This window comes from Vipera berus (assembly GCF_964194415.1).
Source record: "Vipera berus genome assembly, chromosome: W".
NCBI classification, from domain to species: domain Eukaryota; kingdom Metazoa; phylum Chordata; class Lepidosauria; order Squamata; family Viperidae; genus Vipera; species Vipera berus.
In genome coordinates, this window is record NC_138210.1 from 76,444,154 (window position 1) to 76,460,386 (window position 16,233).

A 16,233-nucleotide genomic window follows, 5' to 3' on the forward strand; every position below is an offset into this window, starting at 1 on the left:
GGGGGCTGCCTCCTCGCGGGGGGGGGACGCGTCGGGGCTTTCCGCCGATCTCGAACCGGTGGCTTTTGCAGAGAGGACCGTTCCACGCGACACCAGCAGGGGGACCTACCTCCTCCTTCTCCCGGCCTGAGCCGCGCTCCCCGAGCGCGCCCTCTTCTGGCCAGCCCGCGCGCGCGCTCTACCCCCGCCCGTCTGAGTGGGGCGCTCCGCGGCGCAGCGGCCAATGCGCGTCTCCGCTGCGCTGGTGCCCCGCCTCCCCGAGCTCATCCATCGCTTCCCGGCGCAGGGGAGGCCGGCGAGGTTGCGGCGTCCCCTACTCCCTGGCGCGAGTGGTGGCGCTCCCCTGGTGACCTGCCGAGGGCGGCCGGCGGCGGCGGAGTCTGCGGGGGGCGCTCGGTCGGTCGCGGGCTTCGTGGTTCCGCCGGGCCATGGCTTCGCTGCTGTGCTGTGGGCCGAAGATGGCCGCCTGCGGGATCGTCCTGAGCGTCTGGGGGGTCATCATGCTGGTAAGACGCGCGCCGGCCACCCTGCCCGCCCGGTGCCGGGCCCCTCCGGGAGCGCGGAGCTCCTGCCCGCTGCCCCGGAAGCCGCCCTCGCGGTGCCCGCCGGGGCGCAGGCTCGGCGCCCGAGGGGGTCGGGGTCGGTGGGCGCAGAGCCCCGCGCCCCTTGCAGCTGCTGCGATGCGGGCCCGGCAGGATGACCTTCGGGTGGACTTGCGACCCTCCTGCTGGGGGCTCCTGCCATTCCCCGCCGACCCTCCCCTGCTCCCCCTTGCAGGTGCTCCTGGGCCTCTTTTTCAACGTCCACTCCGCCGTCCTGATTGAAGACATTCCAGCCAGCGAGGCAGATTTCACGTGAGTTTGCCCCCCCCCCAGCGAAGCAAGGCGGCAGCTCGCTCTTCTCCTGGGAACCTGGGCCTTCCCGGGTCAACGGCGGGGGGGTGGGTGGTAGAAGCCGGGGGAGAGGAGCTGGGGATCCCGGGGAAGGCCTGTGTTTGTGCGTGCGGGGGGGGGGCGGGGGCGGCAGAAAGCCCCTTTCCGCAATGAGCCATCCTTCGTCTCCCCCTCTTTGCCGCAGGTCCGGGGTATCCAAGATCTACGCGCTCTATGACCAAGTCAGCTACAACTGCTTCATTGCCGCCGGCCTTTACTTCGTCCTGGGGGGCTTCTGCTTTTGCCAAGTGCGCCTCAACAAACGGAAGGAGTACCTGGTCCGCTAATGCCCCCCTGCTGTGCTGGAGTCCCCCCTGCAGGAAAGTGTTCCTGTCGGGCACCGAGGAAGAGAAGGGGGGGTCTCCTGGCACTGTGTGTGGAGCCCCTTTTCTCACTTGGTCAACAGCATGGGGACCTCCGGCCCCCTCCCCCTCCGCTCTGCCCTTGATTCCCTTTATTTAAACCCGAGGAAGAGGTCAGTGGGCACCGCCCTTCCTCTTTTGTCCTGTGGCTGACCAAAAGAGAACTTCCATGTTGTGTAAATAGCAGAGGTGTGCTCCGCCTCAGCCCCCCCCCCCCGCACTTTCCTGCCTCCAAGCTTGGGCCTCGATTCAGCCGTGTTTGTGCGAGTGGCCGCCTGTTTTGTCTTGATCGTAACGCCGCTTTGGCCAGGTCCCTCCCCAGGAGCTGGAAGGCGCCGCCCCCTCCCTGACCCGGGCGCCCCACTTCGTGCCTCCGCCCCGGGGAAGGGTCAGAGGGGCCCTGCCCCATAGCATCCCCCCCTCCCGTTGCCGGGGACCGAAAGAGTCGTTCGTGCAATAAACAATGTTGGATCTGGCTTCTTTGCTCTTCTTTCCGAAGGGGGGGACCGGGTCTTTCGGCGTGGGGAGGGGGGCTGCTGGAGCCAAGGGAGGGAGGGGGCGCCGGGGGGGGTCTTCCTGGCAGAATTGCTCTCTGCTGCAGGGGGGAGGGGGGAAGAGGCGCGGGCCGGGGCCGCCCCCGGCGGAATTCAGCGGATCGGTGGGCCCGGTTGCCGCTCGCAGGGCCGACCGGCCGCCGGTCCCCGTCGTCGCGCAGGGCCCCCCCCCGCGCGACGCCTCGCACCATAGAGCTTCCGGAAGGAGCGGCCCAGAGGAACGGCGCATGCGCGCGGGCGCACCAGAGGGAGCCGCCGCCATGACCTCCGCCTCCACCAAGGTACCGGCCGGCCGGGGCGAGGGCGCCTCTGAAGGCACGCAGAGCGCCCGCGCCCCCGCCTGACCGCCTTTCCCCACCGCAGGTGGGCGAGATCTTCTCCGCGGCCGGCGCCGCCTTCACCAAGCTGGGCGAACTGACGATGCAGCTGCACCCGGTGGCCGACTCCTCCCCGGCCGGGTGAGCGGGGGTCCCGGGGGGGGCGGGGGGGCGCAGAGGGCGGCCGGGGCGCTGACTGTCCGCGTCCCGCAGGGCCAAGTGGACGGACGCCGAGATCGCCCTCCTGCGGGCCTCCGTGCAGCGCTTCGGCGACGACCTGCACCGCATCAGCGCCCTCATCAAGGACCGGACCGTGTAAGCCGCCGCCCCTCCCCCCCTCCCCCCGCCGCCCCTCCCCCCGCCCGCTGACCGCCTTCTCCCCGCAGGGCGCAGCTCAAGGCGGCCGCCAAGCGCAAGGCCTACGAGGACTCCGGGCTGCCGCCGCCGCCCCCCGCCGACTCCCCGAAGAAGCCCGCCGGCCGGAAGCCGCCCCCGGGGGGCCCCGCGCCCCCCGAGCCGCCCGCGCCCAAGAAGCCCAGGGCGGACGTGACCCTGAGCGCCCTGAACGACGCGGAGGCGCCCCGGGAGCTGGTGGGCGAGGCGCCCCCGCCGGCCAAGAAGCTCAGCTTCGACCAGGGTAAGGGCGGGCGGGCGGCGGGGGGGTGGTGTTGGCAAGTGGGGGTCCCGCTGGCCCCGCGCTGTCCCCCCCTTCTCTCTCTCTCTCTCTCTCTCTCTCTCTTGCAGACAGCCTGAACCTGGAGCCCGGATTCCTCCTGACGCCCGGCAGCACCGACCTGCCGCTGCTCTCCCGCTGAGTCTCCGTCCTCCGGAGGCCCCCCCCCCGGCTTCTGCTCCCCCCCTCCCGGGCAGGGCCTGGGGTGGGCGGTGGCGCCCCTCCCCCGTGTCGCCAGAGGCGTCTGTGCCTCTTCTTGTCCTGGAGCCCAATAAAGGTTGCTGCGTCTCTGGCTTGGCTCTCCTTTCTGCGTTTGTTGCGGCCCACGAGGGTGGGGGTGCCTCCCTGACCTCAGGCGCAGGGCCCCCCTCACTGCAGCAGCACAAGGAACACTGGCCGCGAGCAGCAGCAGTGCCAGTATTGAGGTGCTGCTAGAGCTGGGCTGGCAGAGCGGGTGGGGGTGGCCCCGAAGGGAGTCCTTCCCGCCCCCGCCGTGTTCCTGTGGAGGCATGGGAGCCTCTGCCTGGCTGCGGGTCGAAGACGTCCTGGCCGCTCGCGTTAGCACCACAAAATGGGTTGTGGATTCCTGATTGCCAACAAACCATGTTGTGCTGCTGCTGCGTACGCCAGCTTCGGTGGCTTGGAGAGGTTTTTGCGGGGGGGGGGCAACTTGACCCTTGCAGCAAGAAGCAGTCTCCCACCTACCCTTCGGAGCCCCTCCCCTGCATTTATTTTCCCAATGGAGAGATTTCCCAGCAGTTCTCAGGAGGGAGAAGAGGGGCTGCCTCTTATGCAATTTTCCCCAGGATCTGTCACCCAAGGTGGGGAGACCCTTGCTTCCCTCCCACTGGCCCTGAACCCGAGGGATATGGGGCGGAGGGGGGGTCACAAGAGCAGGCAGGGGGTGGGGGTGAGTTCTCCAACCGTGGGGATGCCGAAGCGGGCCAGAAGCACCCCCGCTTCCCCAGAGGAGTGAGGGGGACCCACTTTCTGCTGAACAGAAAATGGAGACGGGTGACAACGCCCAAGCTGGCTGGACTGACACCCTCCCCCCCAGCACAGCACAGCTTAAGGTCCTCCTTCCCCTGCAAGCCTGCAGTTGCGCAGTCCAGGGAGCAGACTGCGGCCTGGTGCCCCCTCGCCCAGGGTTTTGCTCCCAAACGCAGAGGGTGAGGAAGCGTCACACATTTTGCAGAAGAGGACAAGTCACCACCCAAGACCTGTGTCCCCCCCCCCAACACACGTCTGGTCCAGGAGAGGACTGCTCGGCTGCTCCTGGTGGGTGGGGCTCGCCTGCCTGCACTATTGCCACGTACATGGCTGAAGGGGACCACTTTGCCTTTCTCCCTGCCACCCCCACCCCCGCCAGAGGTACGCAGTTCTGGCAGTGCAAATGCCTCCCCAGGTGACATTTGCAGCCATGGGCCCCATTTGGATGTAAACAGAAGCGGCTGGTTCTCTGCTGTGGGGCCTGGGGGGGGGAGAGGGGAGCCCCTTGCTGGGGGCAGGGAAGGAAGAGCAGTAGGACCTGTACTGGTGTGGGACCACTTTGGGGGGGGGAGAAAAGCAGTGTGTGTGGGGGTGCAACCAGCCCACAATCTGCTAAGTCACAAGATTTGGGAGAAAGCTTTTGGACACACCTGGAGTTTTTGGTTAAATGAGGGCAGGTATCATTCAGACCCCCAAATAGGAGGAGCCAATCGAACTGTAGGCCATGGCAAAAATCTGGGCCCCCTCTGCTATCTTGCATTTTACCTCCGAAGCCGCCCCTCAGTCACCCTGGCAACCTCGTACCAGCCCCCCCATGTCCCTGGCTTCTTGAATGGGGGTGCAGGAAACACAGGGGAACACTTCTGCCATTGGGTGGGGGGGCCCTGCTGCCCCCCACCTTGAACTGGGGGCATTTGCATCAGTTGCCGCAAGGTTTGGGGAGACCTTGGAGGGGCTGATGGGCTTACAAGAAAGATCAAAACGGGGGGGGGGGTAGGGTGGAGGGGGCACTGATTTTCTGGGTGGTAGAAGAAAGGGCACCCCCAGATCAGGAGATTAGTTCTGAGGAGGGAGACCAATTTAGGCCAAATCTTTGGGACAAACCCCATAAACAAATTTGGTGGGCTGAGAAGGGGCCCTATTTTTATTTTTGAGTACCGCACTCGACAGCAGGGGGAGAAAGGCTGAAGTCTCCACTGTTTCGGGGCCTGACCTCCCCGATCCTCTTGCAGCCCCCATTTCAAACCTGGGGGTTCCTTGGCAGGGTGGGAGCTCCCTCAACCCCTTCATTCGGCAGCCCCTATGCCTCCCTGCCCCACCCCACCCCTGGAAACGTGCACCTCTCTTGCACGGAGTGGCTTCTTCTTGGAGCTGGGCCAGTTGGCTGGGGGACACGCCTTCCCTGGGGTTGTGGGGTGGCAAGGGGAACAGGGGGGGGGGCACGCCAGCTTCCCTCCCCAAAATCCAGCTTCGCTTTCTTTTGGCCCCCTTTTCACTCTGGGTGAGATTAGGCTGTTTTTGTAAGACTGCTTCCACCCACGTCTTTTCCATCCGTTGACTCCCTCTGGTATTTGGGGGGAACATTATGGCAATTTGGGGGCTCCTGCAAGGGGCCGTGCCCCCCATTTTATAACTAGGGCCCGTTAGCCTTTCCTGTACAGTCAGAGTGCCATTTTAGGCATCGAGCGCAGAGCCCTGCCTGCCTCTGGCCTACCACCATCTTGTGAGCCAAAGCCACGCCACCCCCCCATCCCTGTACGCCTCCCCCCCCAGCTTACCTGCTTTGCAGACCCTTGCCCACTCCAGATGATCAGGGATCCTGTTTTCCAGAAGTCTTAAGTTTAGCTCTTTAAAAAGCATTTTGCAACCATGGCAAGCCAAGACTAGGCTGAGCCCTTTTGCCACCCGATCTTGGCATTCGGCCCTCTCTGGATCCATGGCCGGCCGGTCCCCCACCCCAAAAAAGGGAGCATTTGTCCCTCTTCCTGCTCCAACTAGGGAAGTTGGGGAGCTCCTTCCAGTTCGCCCCAAATATTTGCCACCGTTTTCCTGGGATTCCAGAAGTGTAAAAAAATAAGGAAAATCAGAGGGTGCCCCCGCTTCCCCCCCCCGAGCCGCCAGCCCCTTCCGTGCTACGATTGGGGAAGGCAACGAGAAAGAGAGAAAGAAAAAAAAACAGGGCATCTGAGAAAAGCCTGGTCCTTTTTCCCCCTACGCAACTTTCTACACTTGAATAAACCCCTTTGGGGTGGTGGAAAAAATCTGCAAAAAATTCAGAGGGGAGGCCAGGCGCCCCCCCGGGCGTGTGTGAAATTTGGAGCGGATCCAGACAGCCGTTACCCAGCAAAAAATTAGCTTTCGAACAGCTCTCTCTCCCGCCAGCTTTAACGTCCCCAGCTGACTTTGTCGCGGTGCCAACTTGTGCGACTGGCTTGGCAGCCCCCCAGCGTTTCAAATGGTCCCTTTGCCTCTGTGAGCAGCGCCCAGAAGCCCCGGCTGGCGCAGGGCTCACCCGTGGCCCTGGACCCCCACGGCCCCCACCCCCGGCTCCCGCCTGGGGAGGGCGCTGGATGGCCCTTTTCTTAACACACAAGGCCGCGGTGGTGTTGAAACGTGTGGGGTGTGAGTGTGTTTGTGTGCCTGAGCGCGCTCCTGTATGCTACTTCCCCTCACGAATCTGCTGATGTGAAATCAGAGCCTGGTTTACTAGCTGCCCTGGAGCAGCAGCAGCTCCCGGCGCCTGACCTGTCCAGCCAAGCAGACTCCTGGGACAGGCCTCCCCATGGAAGGGAGCCCCCCACACAAGGAGCCCCATCCCCCCCCCGTTTCTCACCCTGGCCTGGCCTTCTCCCAGCAGCAGGCAGAAGTCAGAGGGCAGCAACCCTGGCTTGACCCCAGGGCCAGAGCAGCCACGGAGGGACCTTCCACGTGGGGCTTTGGGCTGGGCGACACCAGGCGGCCTTGGAGGGCAGGCAGAGGCCCGTGGCACCTTTCCTTTCCCCTCAGACTCATAGATTCAGGGGCTCTGTGGAAAGGATGTGGGGTGGGGAGAAGAGAAGCAAAGCCCAGTGTTGTGGTGGGGACAAAAGGGGGAGCCGAGCCCCAGAGTTGCTTGGTGACCCCTATCTGCACAGGAACCGCCCCACCTCCCTCACCCCCAAGGCAGGGTTCTGGAAGAGGCACTTGGACCCCCTCCCCCCACTATGGGTGTATAGAGAAGGTGCTTGTCTTTCACATATGTTTAATACAGAGATGCCCAAAAGGGGGGGGGGACTTTGGCTTTCCCAAGAGATATGTACAAAACATATCAAAGAAAAATAATCCTACAAGTGCCCCCCCCCCGCGCCCCAAATAGAGTTACCAGCAATCTATGATTCTCAGGTGGAGGGAGAGATTCTGGCCCTTTTGGAGCAATGACCCAGTCAGGCCTGTTGTTCAGAGACTGATTGTGCAGGTTCAGTGCCAGGACTTAAGACTAACCTCCCTGCCACCCCCCAACCCCCCTTTTCTTTCCGTTTGGGGAAAGGGCTCCCCAATGTCCTCAATGAGCCCCTCCAGAGAGACCCTCTTTTCCTCTGGACCCTCCCAAGAAGCAACCTTGCGAGTGACGAGAGGAGGGGGGGGCGGGGGGGCTTCACCAGGGCAGGGACTTTCCAGTGACCTCCTCCTCCCCCCGCAGGAGGCCCCCCTCGTGACCTGCCTCTGGCACAGACCGGCAGAGGGGGCGGTGCTTCTCCCCAGCCCAGATCTGGGCCCCGGCCCCCATTTACGCCGCAGTGGTGGGTGAGCCCTGGCGAGCCGAGTTTTTGAAGCAGGGAGCCCATTCATTGCCCTCCGGCCAAGGGCGGGGGGCGCTTGGGGACGCCCGCTACAAGGCGCTTTCCGGGAATCCCGGACTCCCGTCCCCGTAAGGAGCAGCAACCGAGGCGGGAGCGAGCGAGGCACCGCGCTCTCCCGGCAGGAAGCTTGGGTCGTATTTTGGCAGAACTCCGCCCCCCCCTCTCCCAAGTTGCTCATCTCTTCCAACTCCTCGCTGACGCCCATTCTTTCTCCCGGGTCTCTCCGCTGCCCCTTTTGCGAGAGATGTTTGCGGACGGGGAGCACGCTAAGGCCCTTCCCCCGCAACCTTGGTCGCTCCAGCTTTGCAGAGGCCAAGACTTCGTCTCCTCGCAGAACGGGACAGAGAGAGCGAGAAGGGGTACGCCTGCCCCAACCCATGGAGGCTTGCGGGCGGGGCTCCTGCCTTGAGGCCGGCTGAGGGCGCAGGACAAGCGGAAGCTTCAGCTACGATCCAGCATCCCCGGGAGCGCAAGAGGGCTTTGGCGCAGCCTGGCCGTCCCAGGGGGCGGAGGGGCCTGCAGCTGCTCCGGAGGGCCGTAGGAGAGGGAAGGGGAGTTGCAATAAAGGCTCCCCCTTTCGCCTCGGGAGCAAAACAGACGCCGTCGGAGCCCCGAGGAGTTTGCGCTTCATCTGCGGCCGCTTCGTGCGCCCCCTCCCCGCAGCCCGGGCTTAGAGCAGAATTCCTAGCAAGCCCGGGGGCGGTGCGGGGGGGGGGAGAGAGAGCCAGTCGCCCGCCTCCCCAGCCCTCCACCGGTCACGCAATGAACTGCACGTGGCGAAGGATGCGCCGGCCCCTTCCTCCTCGCTCGCCCCCCGCCCAGAAAGGAGCACGCCGCCTCCTCAGGCCGGGTAGCGGCCCCCTGCGGAACCTGCGAGGGCTCTGTGGAGCCCCGGGCGCCGCAGCCCACGGCGGCCTCCTCGTTCCGCCTCGGGAGGAGGAGGAGCGCCCTCTCTCGCTCTCCGCCCGTAGCCCCGAGCCTCGGCGGGAGGGTCTCCTCTGCGCTCCAGCCGCCCAGCCCCTTCCCTTCCCTTCCCTCCGCCCAGCCAGGCAGAGACCAGTGCTCGGGATCCAGAACTTTATTGGGGTAAAACACAGGGGAATGCTCCGCGCGCGGCGGTCAGGCATGCGGGAGGCCGGCGGGTCCCGAGGCCCGGAGTCCGGGGGAGGGAGGCCTGCGGTTAGCCCCGGGCGGGAAGGCGTCTGGGATCGGCGGGGAGGGAGTCGACCAGAAGAAAGCAGAAGGCAGGGGGTCGCCTGTGGCAGCATCTGCTGCAGCTCTGCTTCTATGTACAGTTCAAATATAGATATAATTATATGTATATATATATATATAGCTATATATTTACCACATTTCCTCTTTAAATAAATATTGTATACAAATCCCTGCTGAGTGGGCAGGCTCAGGGCACAGGATGGGGAGGGCTTGGGGGCCGGTGGGAGGGGCGATCGGACTGGTGGTGACCTTCCCCAAGGAGCAGTAGATCAACTTGCTGCTGGGGGGTGGGGGGATTGGCGCTGGACTCCTCCGGGAGCTTTTGGACCAAGATGCAAACCGGCTTCTTGACGGCGAGGTTGGGGGGGCGTCTGGGGGGGGCGGCAATGCCAGCTCCTCCCATTACAGCTCCGAGCAGCGGTCCTGTTTGTTGTAATGGTCGAACTGGCTCTTCCAGTGCATCATGTAGGCGCTCCAGAGATGGAATTCGAGTTTCCACTGCCGCTCGGCCTCCTCGATGTTGTCTGGGGGGGCAGAGAGAGAAAAGGGGGGGGGAGAAGAACATCCACGGACATGGGGGGGAGGGAGAGAGGGGTTAAGGAAAGGCCATCCAGTGAGGAGGGGTTTCTGCAGGGGGCAGGCTGAAGGGTCAGCTGGGGGGCAGCATCAGAGCACCCGGTTTCTCTGGGGGAGGGCTGGTTCTTGGCAATGGGAGGGGGGCTCCTGGCTTGGCTGGCCTTGTGATTCTGGGAAGGAGCCCAGAAAGGGCACGGGGGTGTGTGTCTCCCTGCTCCGAGTACCAGGGGCAGGTGGCGGGAGGGCCTGTCTTTGCACAGGAGGCACTGCCAGGGAAGGCTCTGGGACGGGCACTTCGCTTTTGGAAGAGAAAATGGGGAGGGGGGCAGGTTGGGCCTGGGAGCTGGCAGACTCCGCCCTTGTTTTACAAAGCAGCTTGGGGAGCAGCGGAGCCCCCGAGAATTGAGGGGGGAGAAGTCTCAGGAAGGGGCATGGAGGACTAGGAGAATTTTGGATGCAAAGATCCTCCTGGACCCCCCCCCTTCTCTTTTTGCTCTCTACCAGCAGCCCCTTCCTGACCAGGAGCAACACAGGAGGCCTGGGGCAGTTTCCTCCCTCCCCCCCCAGCTGCTCATTTCCCAGTTCAGCAGATTCCCGGCCTGAAGCGTCTGGGGCCTTCTTGCCATGGGCCCCATAACCATGGAGGTTGGGGTTGGGAGGGCAGGGTGCGCTGAACAGCACCCAGCTCGCTTGCCAGAGGGTCCAAGAGATGCCCTCAAAAATGCCAGGGGGGCGAGCTGAGGCCGCTCCCTGCGGCCCATAACCATGGAGGTCGGGGTTGGGAGGGCAGGGCGCGCTGAACAGCACCCAGCTCGCTTGCCAGAGGGTCCAAGAGATGCCCTCAAAAATGCCGGGGGGGGGGGAGCTGAGGCCGCTCCCTGCTGGGACCGAGGCAGCCCTTCTCTTCCTCCCTCCCCCACGGTCCATCCGCCAGGCTTGAGCCGCCTCTTGTCCCAGCCAAGCAGCAGCGCAAGATGGGCAGGTATTTTCCCCCCCTTCGCCCTTTGGGGAGGGAGGGCGTCCAGTACCTGCTGAAACCTTGCCACCCTCAGGAGCTGAAGGAACATAGCCAAGTGCATGGGTGGGCTTGGGTGCTTATTCTGCACCCCCACTTTGTCCTCTCCCTCCCACCTCCCTCACTGCCCGATGTGCCCCCTCCAGGACCTAGCCTGGCTTTGAGCCTGAGGTGAAAGAAGCAACCGGAGCAAGAAAGGCAGCCCCCCCCGCTGCTCAGAAGTTGCCCCCTGCCTCCTGTGTTTGCTTGTCTGTGCCAGTCCTGGCAGACTGATCTTGCTCAGGGGGAGGGGCTGGTCTGGCTGTTCAGCTGTTCTGGGACCCAGGACCCCCTCCCTGCTCTCTCCGCAGGGGCCCCCCAGGATTCCTGGCTGCCGTCCTCGTGTTCTTGCACGGGTGCCCTGTCCGGCATTCCTCCCACTGGGCTCTCTTTCCCGGCAGCACCGCTTCCCTCTACCCACCCCAGGCCTTGGGGGGGGCAAAGCGGGGGCCCCAGGTGGGAACCGTTGCGAAAGCTGGTAAACACGACAAGGGAGAAGAGAAGGGGGCGCTAAAGCCCGGCCTGCCAGGGAGAGATCTGGTGAGGCCCGTTGCTGGCCAGAGCAGCCCAAGGGATGTTAACTGAGCGGAGCCAACATTGGCTTCTTCGTCCACGGCTGTGGAAGGGTGTCGGGGGGGGGGAGGTAATGGGCTGCAGTTTGGGGAGACTGAGAGGGGCAGAAGGCCTGCTGGGCTGGAGAAGGAGGGAGCTGCCACGGCTGGTTGAGTGGGTGACTGCAGCCGAGAGGAAGGCTAAAGGTTAGGTCTGCTTTGGACCCTCTCTCCCCACCTTCAACTAGGTCAGATGCCACCTGTTTCCAGCCCCCCCCCATTATTGCACCCCTCCCTCCACCGCCCCAGGGCTCACCCGTCACATTCAGCAGTTTGGGGAGGAAGTGGTTCCAAAAAGCGCAGATCTGGGCACGCAGGCTGCGGTCAGTGGCCAGTGGCTGCGTGTTGAGCCGGACGTACTGCTGTTGGGAGGCGGTGTAGGTGGGCCAGGCACCGTCCTCCTCGGCGGGGTCAGTGGGGCTCCTGTGTCGAGACAGAATGGGGACCTGCTGTTTCAGATGGGCCTCCTGCAACCTGTAGGCAGTGGGACCGCCCCCCCCTTCACGCTTTGCCTTTCCTACTTTCCCACCTCCCGGCCTGTCCCTTCCCCCCAATCAGTGTTGCTGTCGAGGGTCTGTCGTCTCCAAATGCACCCAGAGACGCTTCCTCAGCCTGCCCGCATTTCTGTCTCCAATCTAGGACCAGATGTCCGATATAAGGGCTGCCTGAGCAGGGGGTTGGACTAGAAGACCTCCAAGGTCCCTTCCAATGCTGTTATTCTATATTCATGCAGATCTGTGGGGACAAGCCTTCCAGGGAGGTCTCATTTTAAAAGCAAATTTTAAAAGTCCCTTTTCCTGGTCTGGCTGCTAAAGCTAGCCTGGCAATGGGGTGAACTGGCACCCGATCTGACGTCATTTAAGCTTGAAGCCTGAAGATCTGCACAGAAGTTTTCTTGCCGCGAACATTCAGCTGTTTCCTGCGTTCCTGGTCCCGCTTCCCTCCACGTCCTCGCGGCTTCTGTCTCCTCCCCCTTCCTTGACCAGTGGCACACTCTGCAGTGCCAGGACGTGCTGGCCGCTTCCCCCTGCCCTGCCCACCCCAGTTACCCTGTCCGGGCGAAGTTGACCCAGTAGCGCATCATCCTGCGGCTCAGCTCCTTCTCCTGGGGCGTGTAGTTCAGGCTGTCGTTGAGGGGCAGTCCAAAGACAAACTCAATCTCGTAGCCGTGGGGGACCCCCATCCACAGGGGCCAGATGAGGTTGGAGGCCCGGTGGTCAAACAGATAGGCGTACACCTTGTTGCCACGCTCTGCGTAGCGGGTGGCAAAGTGCACGACTGGGCAGATGATGTTGTGGTCCCCAACGATGTCGTCCATGGCCTCCCGGTTCTTCTCCCGGTTGTCCTCATCCTGCCAGTCGGTGTACTGCAGCACGACGGCCTCAGTGGCGATGTCGTTGGCGTGTGGCACGCCCATCCGCACCCCCTCCAGGAAGTCTTGCCGGCTGATCAGGCTGTCGTTGTCCTTGCTGAAGCCGGGCACCCCGTAGATCAGGAAGTAGGAGCCCTCGTCCTTCACCACCCCTAGCAGCACCTGGGTCTCCTTGAAGTTGCCCGTGCCAAGCATAGCCTCGGGGGTGTCTGGAAAGAAGTCCCCATCGATGACCGGCACGAAGGGGAAGCGGAAGATGCTCTTGTAGGGCAGGACAGACCACTCCTCGTCAATCAGCTGTTGGGGGCTTTTAGAGCGCAAGCAACTGACCAGCTCGGAGTCGTTGGTGAAGTGGCAGCCCACCTGCTTCCCCAGGAGGGTTGCACGGCGCCGACTCTCTGCGGGCGTGACGGTGGCCCACGGCGCATTGGGCGCCCCGCTCTGCAGAATGGCCCGCTGGAAGAGGGCGCGGCTCTGGGAGGAAAGCAGGTGCATGCCCACTGAGGCGGCCCCGGCACTCTCCCCAAAAATGGTGACCGCTTTGGGATTGCCCCCAAAGTGCTGGATGTTGTTCTGGATCCACTGCAAGGCCAAGCGCTGGTCCAGCAGCCCCATGTTTCCCGGCGCCTCCTGACTCCCCAAGAGACCCAAGAAGCCAAAGGCCCCCACGCGGTAGCTGAGGGAGACCAGGATGACGTTCTGCGTGTAGGTCAGGAAGCGGCCGTCGTAGACGTCCAGGGACGCAGAGCCGCTGTAGAAGCCCCCTCCATAGATCCAGACAAGGACGGAGACGTTCTTCGGGCGTGGGGAGGGCACCCAGATGTTGAGGTAAAGGCAGTCTTCACTCATTTCCCGGTTGGGGTTCCACATCTCCGTGCCGTGGAATCCCGGGTAGGTATTGTCCACCATCTGGTAGCAGGCATGCTGGTAGGATGTGGCGTCGAGAACATGCTGCCAGGGCTTGACAGGCTCAGGGCGCAGGAAGCGCAGGCGACCCACAGGGGGCTCCGCAAAGGGGATGCCCAGGAAGGCCGAGACGTGGCCGTTGAGAACCGGCGTCCGCAGCCCACGCACCCAGCCAGTCTGGGTGGCCACTTTGAGCTCATCTGTCTGGCCAGGCAAGACCGCTACGTAAGAAGGGATGCAAAGGAGGACCAGGAAGCACTGGAGCCACCGCGGCTGTGGCGCAAGCATCCGGCCAGACCGGCAGGAGGGCATCTGTGGGGGAGGGGGCACAGTGAGAAAAGCACCTCCCCAGCCTGGCCCTCTGTGCCACCCGATAAAGACCCCCCCCTCGCCTATCAGCTCAGCCCAAGCCAGTGGCTGAGCTCCTCCAGGCAGATAGCAGCGGCTGTGGGAGGAGCCAGGAGCAGCTGCCCCCCCACCTCCCCCAAGAGGGTCTGACTGTTAAGGGGGAGGCCCTGATCCAGGCAGCTGAGAGCATCACAAGGCTGCTTTTCCCAAAATGAAAACTAAATGTCCCATCCCCAGCCTTTTGTAGGGGGAGGGGGAACTTAATGTTTTTTTTCTTTTTGTCCTTAAGCAGGAAGAGGTGATAAGCCGGCCCAATCAGCACATAGGAAAAGCTTCTTTTTGTCTGTTGGTTCCGAGCTGAGTGGCTTTGTTAAGCAGAAATGGCACCCGCCACCTGCTCAGGGAGGCCTGGGCACCGAGGGGGTGGGCGGAGCCTGGCGCTTCGGAAGGCTTTTCGGAAGGGGGAAGGTTAGTGATCAGGCAAGAGGCCTTTAACGTGTCACTATCCATAGGGAAGATGTATGAGGGATGTGGCTCTTAATGCGTGGTTTGTACTGTTGTGCGTTCCCACGATTGGCTCCTGGCAAGGAATGCTATTCAGAATTGTATAGAAGGGGTTCCCCTCCATGATGGAGGGTGCCCAATTGGGACTTGCTTCTGAGTAACCCATTTCTTTGCAAGGGAATGTTTTCCTTCCCACCTACCTGGTGAGGATCCTTGGGCCCACATGCCAGGTCAAAGGACCAGAGCTTTCCAAGGGCAATGGAGGGGGGGGGCGTGTCTTGTGCTAAGATAGACCAGGTATTCACTACCTGTATCTAAGCACACCTGTATCTTTCTATCGTCAAAGCATTTCATCCAGTCCACCTGGTTAATTGTGTTCCTTGGTGGCTCTTGGGGCACAGAGCCCCAACTGACTGGATTGGAGGCCCCCATTCGGGTCAAAGGATGCTCCCTCCCCCCGTGTCCCATGAGCCTCTGCTTCCCTGGCAGGGCACGGCAAGGCTCTGCTGCCTCCCTGGCACCTGTCCCTTTCGCCAGCAGGCCGCAGAGGGCGTGGCTTGGACCCTGTCCCCCGTGGAGGTGGAGGCTTTGGGGTGCTGCTGGCCCTTGGTTGTGGCAGTGGAGGGGCTCACCTTTCATCTGCTCAGAACGTTTGGTTGGTGGACTGGCTGGGCATGCTCTGCCCCTTCAGAGGGGCACGTATGAGTGGTCTGCTTTAATCCAAGGCTGCTTCAGAATGGCACCCCTGCGCGCGCACACACACACACACACACACAGACGGCAACCATTCACCCTTGGCTTAGGCCGCCCGGTCCCAGAAGAGGCCTTGGTTTCTCATGGATTTTGGGAGGGAGGGAGGGAGGGGAAGTAAGTAAGTTCTTGGATCCCACCAGAATAAAGCAGAGTTTCTGCAGTCCTTTGGAGCCAGCCTACCGTGAATGGCTGAGAGTCTGTCTGCAGTTCGGAGACGGTTGGCTGTTGCAGGGGGTCCCCTCTGCGTATTCCTCCACAGGCCTCTCCCTGGAGGTCCTCTGTAGCCAGACTGCTAGAAAACGGGCATTTAAACCAATTGGCGTCTCTCTGAGGAGGGCATCCCAAAGGGTGCTTGCAAAGAATCCTCCACACCGGTTGATATTCCGCCTGCTCTTGGCAGGCTTGGGGAGGCCGGGGTGAAGAGGGCTGCCCCGTGGGGCCCAGGAATCAGGCCTGCTGTGGGGCGGGGCTGCTTTGGGGAGGGCCCAGCCGCGTCACTGTGCCTTCAGGTGAGCCAGAACAACGGGGTGGGGGTGGGGCTTTTAAGACTGCTGCTTGACAGGCCCCCTCACAAGGATCAGCCAAAATGGCGAGCAACGGAGACACCTCCGAAGGACAGGCCGGAATCTGGGATTCCAGGCAGAACCACCGTTGGGGTGAGGGCGGGGGGAGGGGGCTGCAGGGGGAGGGGCATAATTCTTGCATGCAGTTGGATACAAGGAAGGGCGGCTCCAGCCAGAGGTTGGGGGCAAACCGTCTTCAAGGCCACTCGGACAAAGGTACCCAGGTACAGCTTTGTGCTGCATGTGTTCAAGGGGGCTCTGCCGGGGACGATGGGGACTGGATTCCTGCACGGAGCAGGGCTGAACTAGATGGGTCTGCAAGTCGAGGCCTCTGCCTGCCGAACATCCTGTTACTTCCACATTCTCCCGCAGGGTTCTCTCCTGGGAGAACTTAGCTGCAGGAGGGCCGGGAAAGGACAGGAGACCTCCAAGCAGCCGGATTTGGACCCCCCCACCCCCGTTTCCATTCCAGGCCAGTTGCCCAGCAGCTGTTGGGCTATTTAAAGAACTTGGGTCTGAAATAAGCCAGCCGAGTTTTCTATGCCTGTGTGGGAGTGCCAGCAAGCAAGGCAATACGATATACAGTGTGTGTGTGTGTGTGTGTGTGCATGTGTGTGTGTGTGTGTGTGTGTGTATGTGCTGGAACATTTGCAGTGGGCTTCTA

General features: G+C 62.7%; 3 protein-coding genes across 4 annotated transcripts; 2 read left to right on the forward strand and 1 right to left on the reverse strand.

The window, feature by feature from the left end:
* Positions 1 to 116: 116 nt before the first annotated feature.
* On the forward strand, positions 117 to 1,770 carry LOC308675984 (ribonuclease kappa-like). Its single transcript, XM_081341678.1, has 3 exons — positions 117 to 506; positions 778 to 854; positions 1,078 to 1,770. The coding sequence occupies exons 1-3, from the start codon at positions 429 to 431 to the stop codon at positions 1,217 to 1,219; spliced, it is 297 nt and encodes a 98-aa protein (XP_081197804.1). The 5' UTR covers positions 117 to 428; the 3' UTR covers positions 1,220 to 1,770.
* Positions 1,771 to 1,936: 166 nt separating this feature from the next.
* On the forward strand, positions 1,937 to 3,131 carry LOC308675996 (BPTF-associated chromatin complex component 1-like). Of its 2 annotated transcripts, XM_081341688.1 has the most exons (5): positions 1,950 to 2,129; positions 2,212 to 2,306; positions 2,379 to 2,480; positions 2,552 to 2,802; positions 2,910 to 3,131. In XM_081341688.1, exons 1-5 carry the CDS (start codon positions 2,076 to 2,078, stop codon positions 2,978 to 2,980), a joined length of 573 nt encoding a protein of 190 aa, XP_081197814.1. In that variant the 5' UTR covers positions 1,950 to 2,075; the 3' UTR covers positions 2,981 to 3,131. The 2 variants fall into 2 exon arrangements, with proteins under 2 accessions (XP_081197813.1, XP_081197814.1); XM_081341687.1 differs by having other exon boundaries at positions 1,937 to 2,129; positions 2,552 to 3,131.
* A 5,599-nt stretch (positions 3,132 to 8,730) lies between these two features.
* LOC308676067 (acetylcholinesterase) lies at positions 8,731 to 15,294 on the reverse strand. The gene is made up of 4 exons (XM_081341777.1): positions 15,187 to 15,294; positions 12,173 to 13,713; positions 11,380 to 11,546; positions 8,731 to 9,406 (listed from the first exon to the last, which is right to left on the reverse strand). The coding sequence occupies exons 2-4, from the start codon at positions 13,711 to 13,713 to the stop codon at positions 9,285 to 9,287; spliced, it is 1,830 nt and encodes a 609-aa protein (XP_081197903.1). The 5' UTR covers positions 15,187 to 15,294; the 3' UTR covers positions 8,731 to 9,284.
* Between the last annotated feature and the right edge of the window lie 939 nt (positions 15,295 to 16,233).

Coding starts and splice junctions, on each gene's coding strand:
- LOC308676067 (XM_081341777.1), bottom strand. CDS start 13,713: ATGCCCTCCTGCCGGTCTGGCCGGATGCTTGCGCCACAGCCGCGGTGG. Junction 11,547..12,172: donor GTCAACTTCGCCCGGACAGG/GTAACTGGGGTG, acceptor GTCTCGACACAG/GAGCCCCACTGACCCCGCCG. Junction 9,407..11,379: donor CAAACTGCTGAATGTGACGG/GTGAGCCCTGGG, acceptor CTGCCCCCCCAG/ACAACATCGAGGAGGCCGAG.
- LOC308675984 (XM_081341678.1), top strand. CDS start 429: ATGGCTTCGCTGCTGTGCTGTGGGCCGAAGATGGCCGCCTGCGGGATC. Junction 507..777: donor TCTGGGGGGTCATCATGCTG/GTAAGACGCGCG, acceptor TCCCCCTTGCAG/GTGCTCCTGGGCCTCTTTTT. Junction 855..1,077: donor GCCAGCGAGGCAGATTTCAC/GTGAGTTTGCCC, acceptor TCTTTGCCGCAG/GTCCGGGGTATCCAAGATCT.
- LOC308675996 (XM_081341687.1), top strand. CDS start 2,076: ATGCGCGCGGGCGCACCAGAGGGAGCCGCCGCCATGACCTCCGCCTCC. Junction 2,130..2,211: donor TGACCTCCGCCTCCACCAAG/GTACCGGCCGGC, acceptor TCCCCACCGCAG/GTGGGCGAGATCTTCTCCGC. Junction 2,307..2,378: donor GCCGACTCCTCCCCGGCCGG/GTGAGCGGGGGT, acceptor CGCGTCCCGCAG/GGCCAAGTGGACGGACGCCG.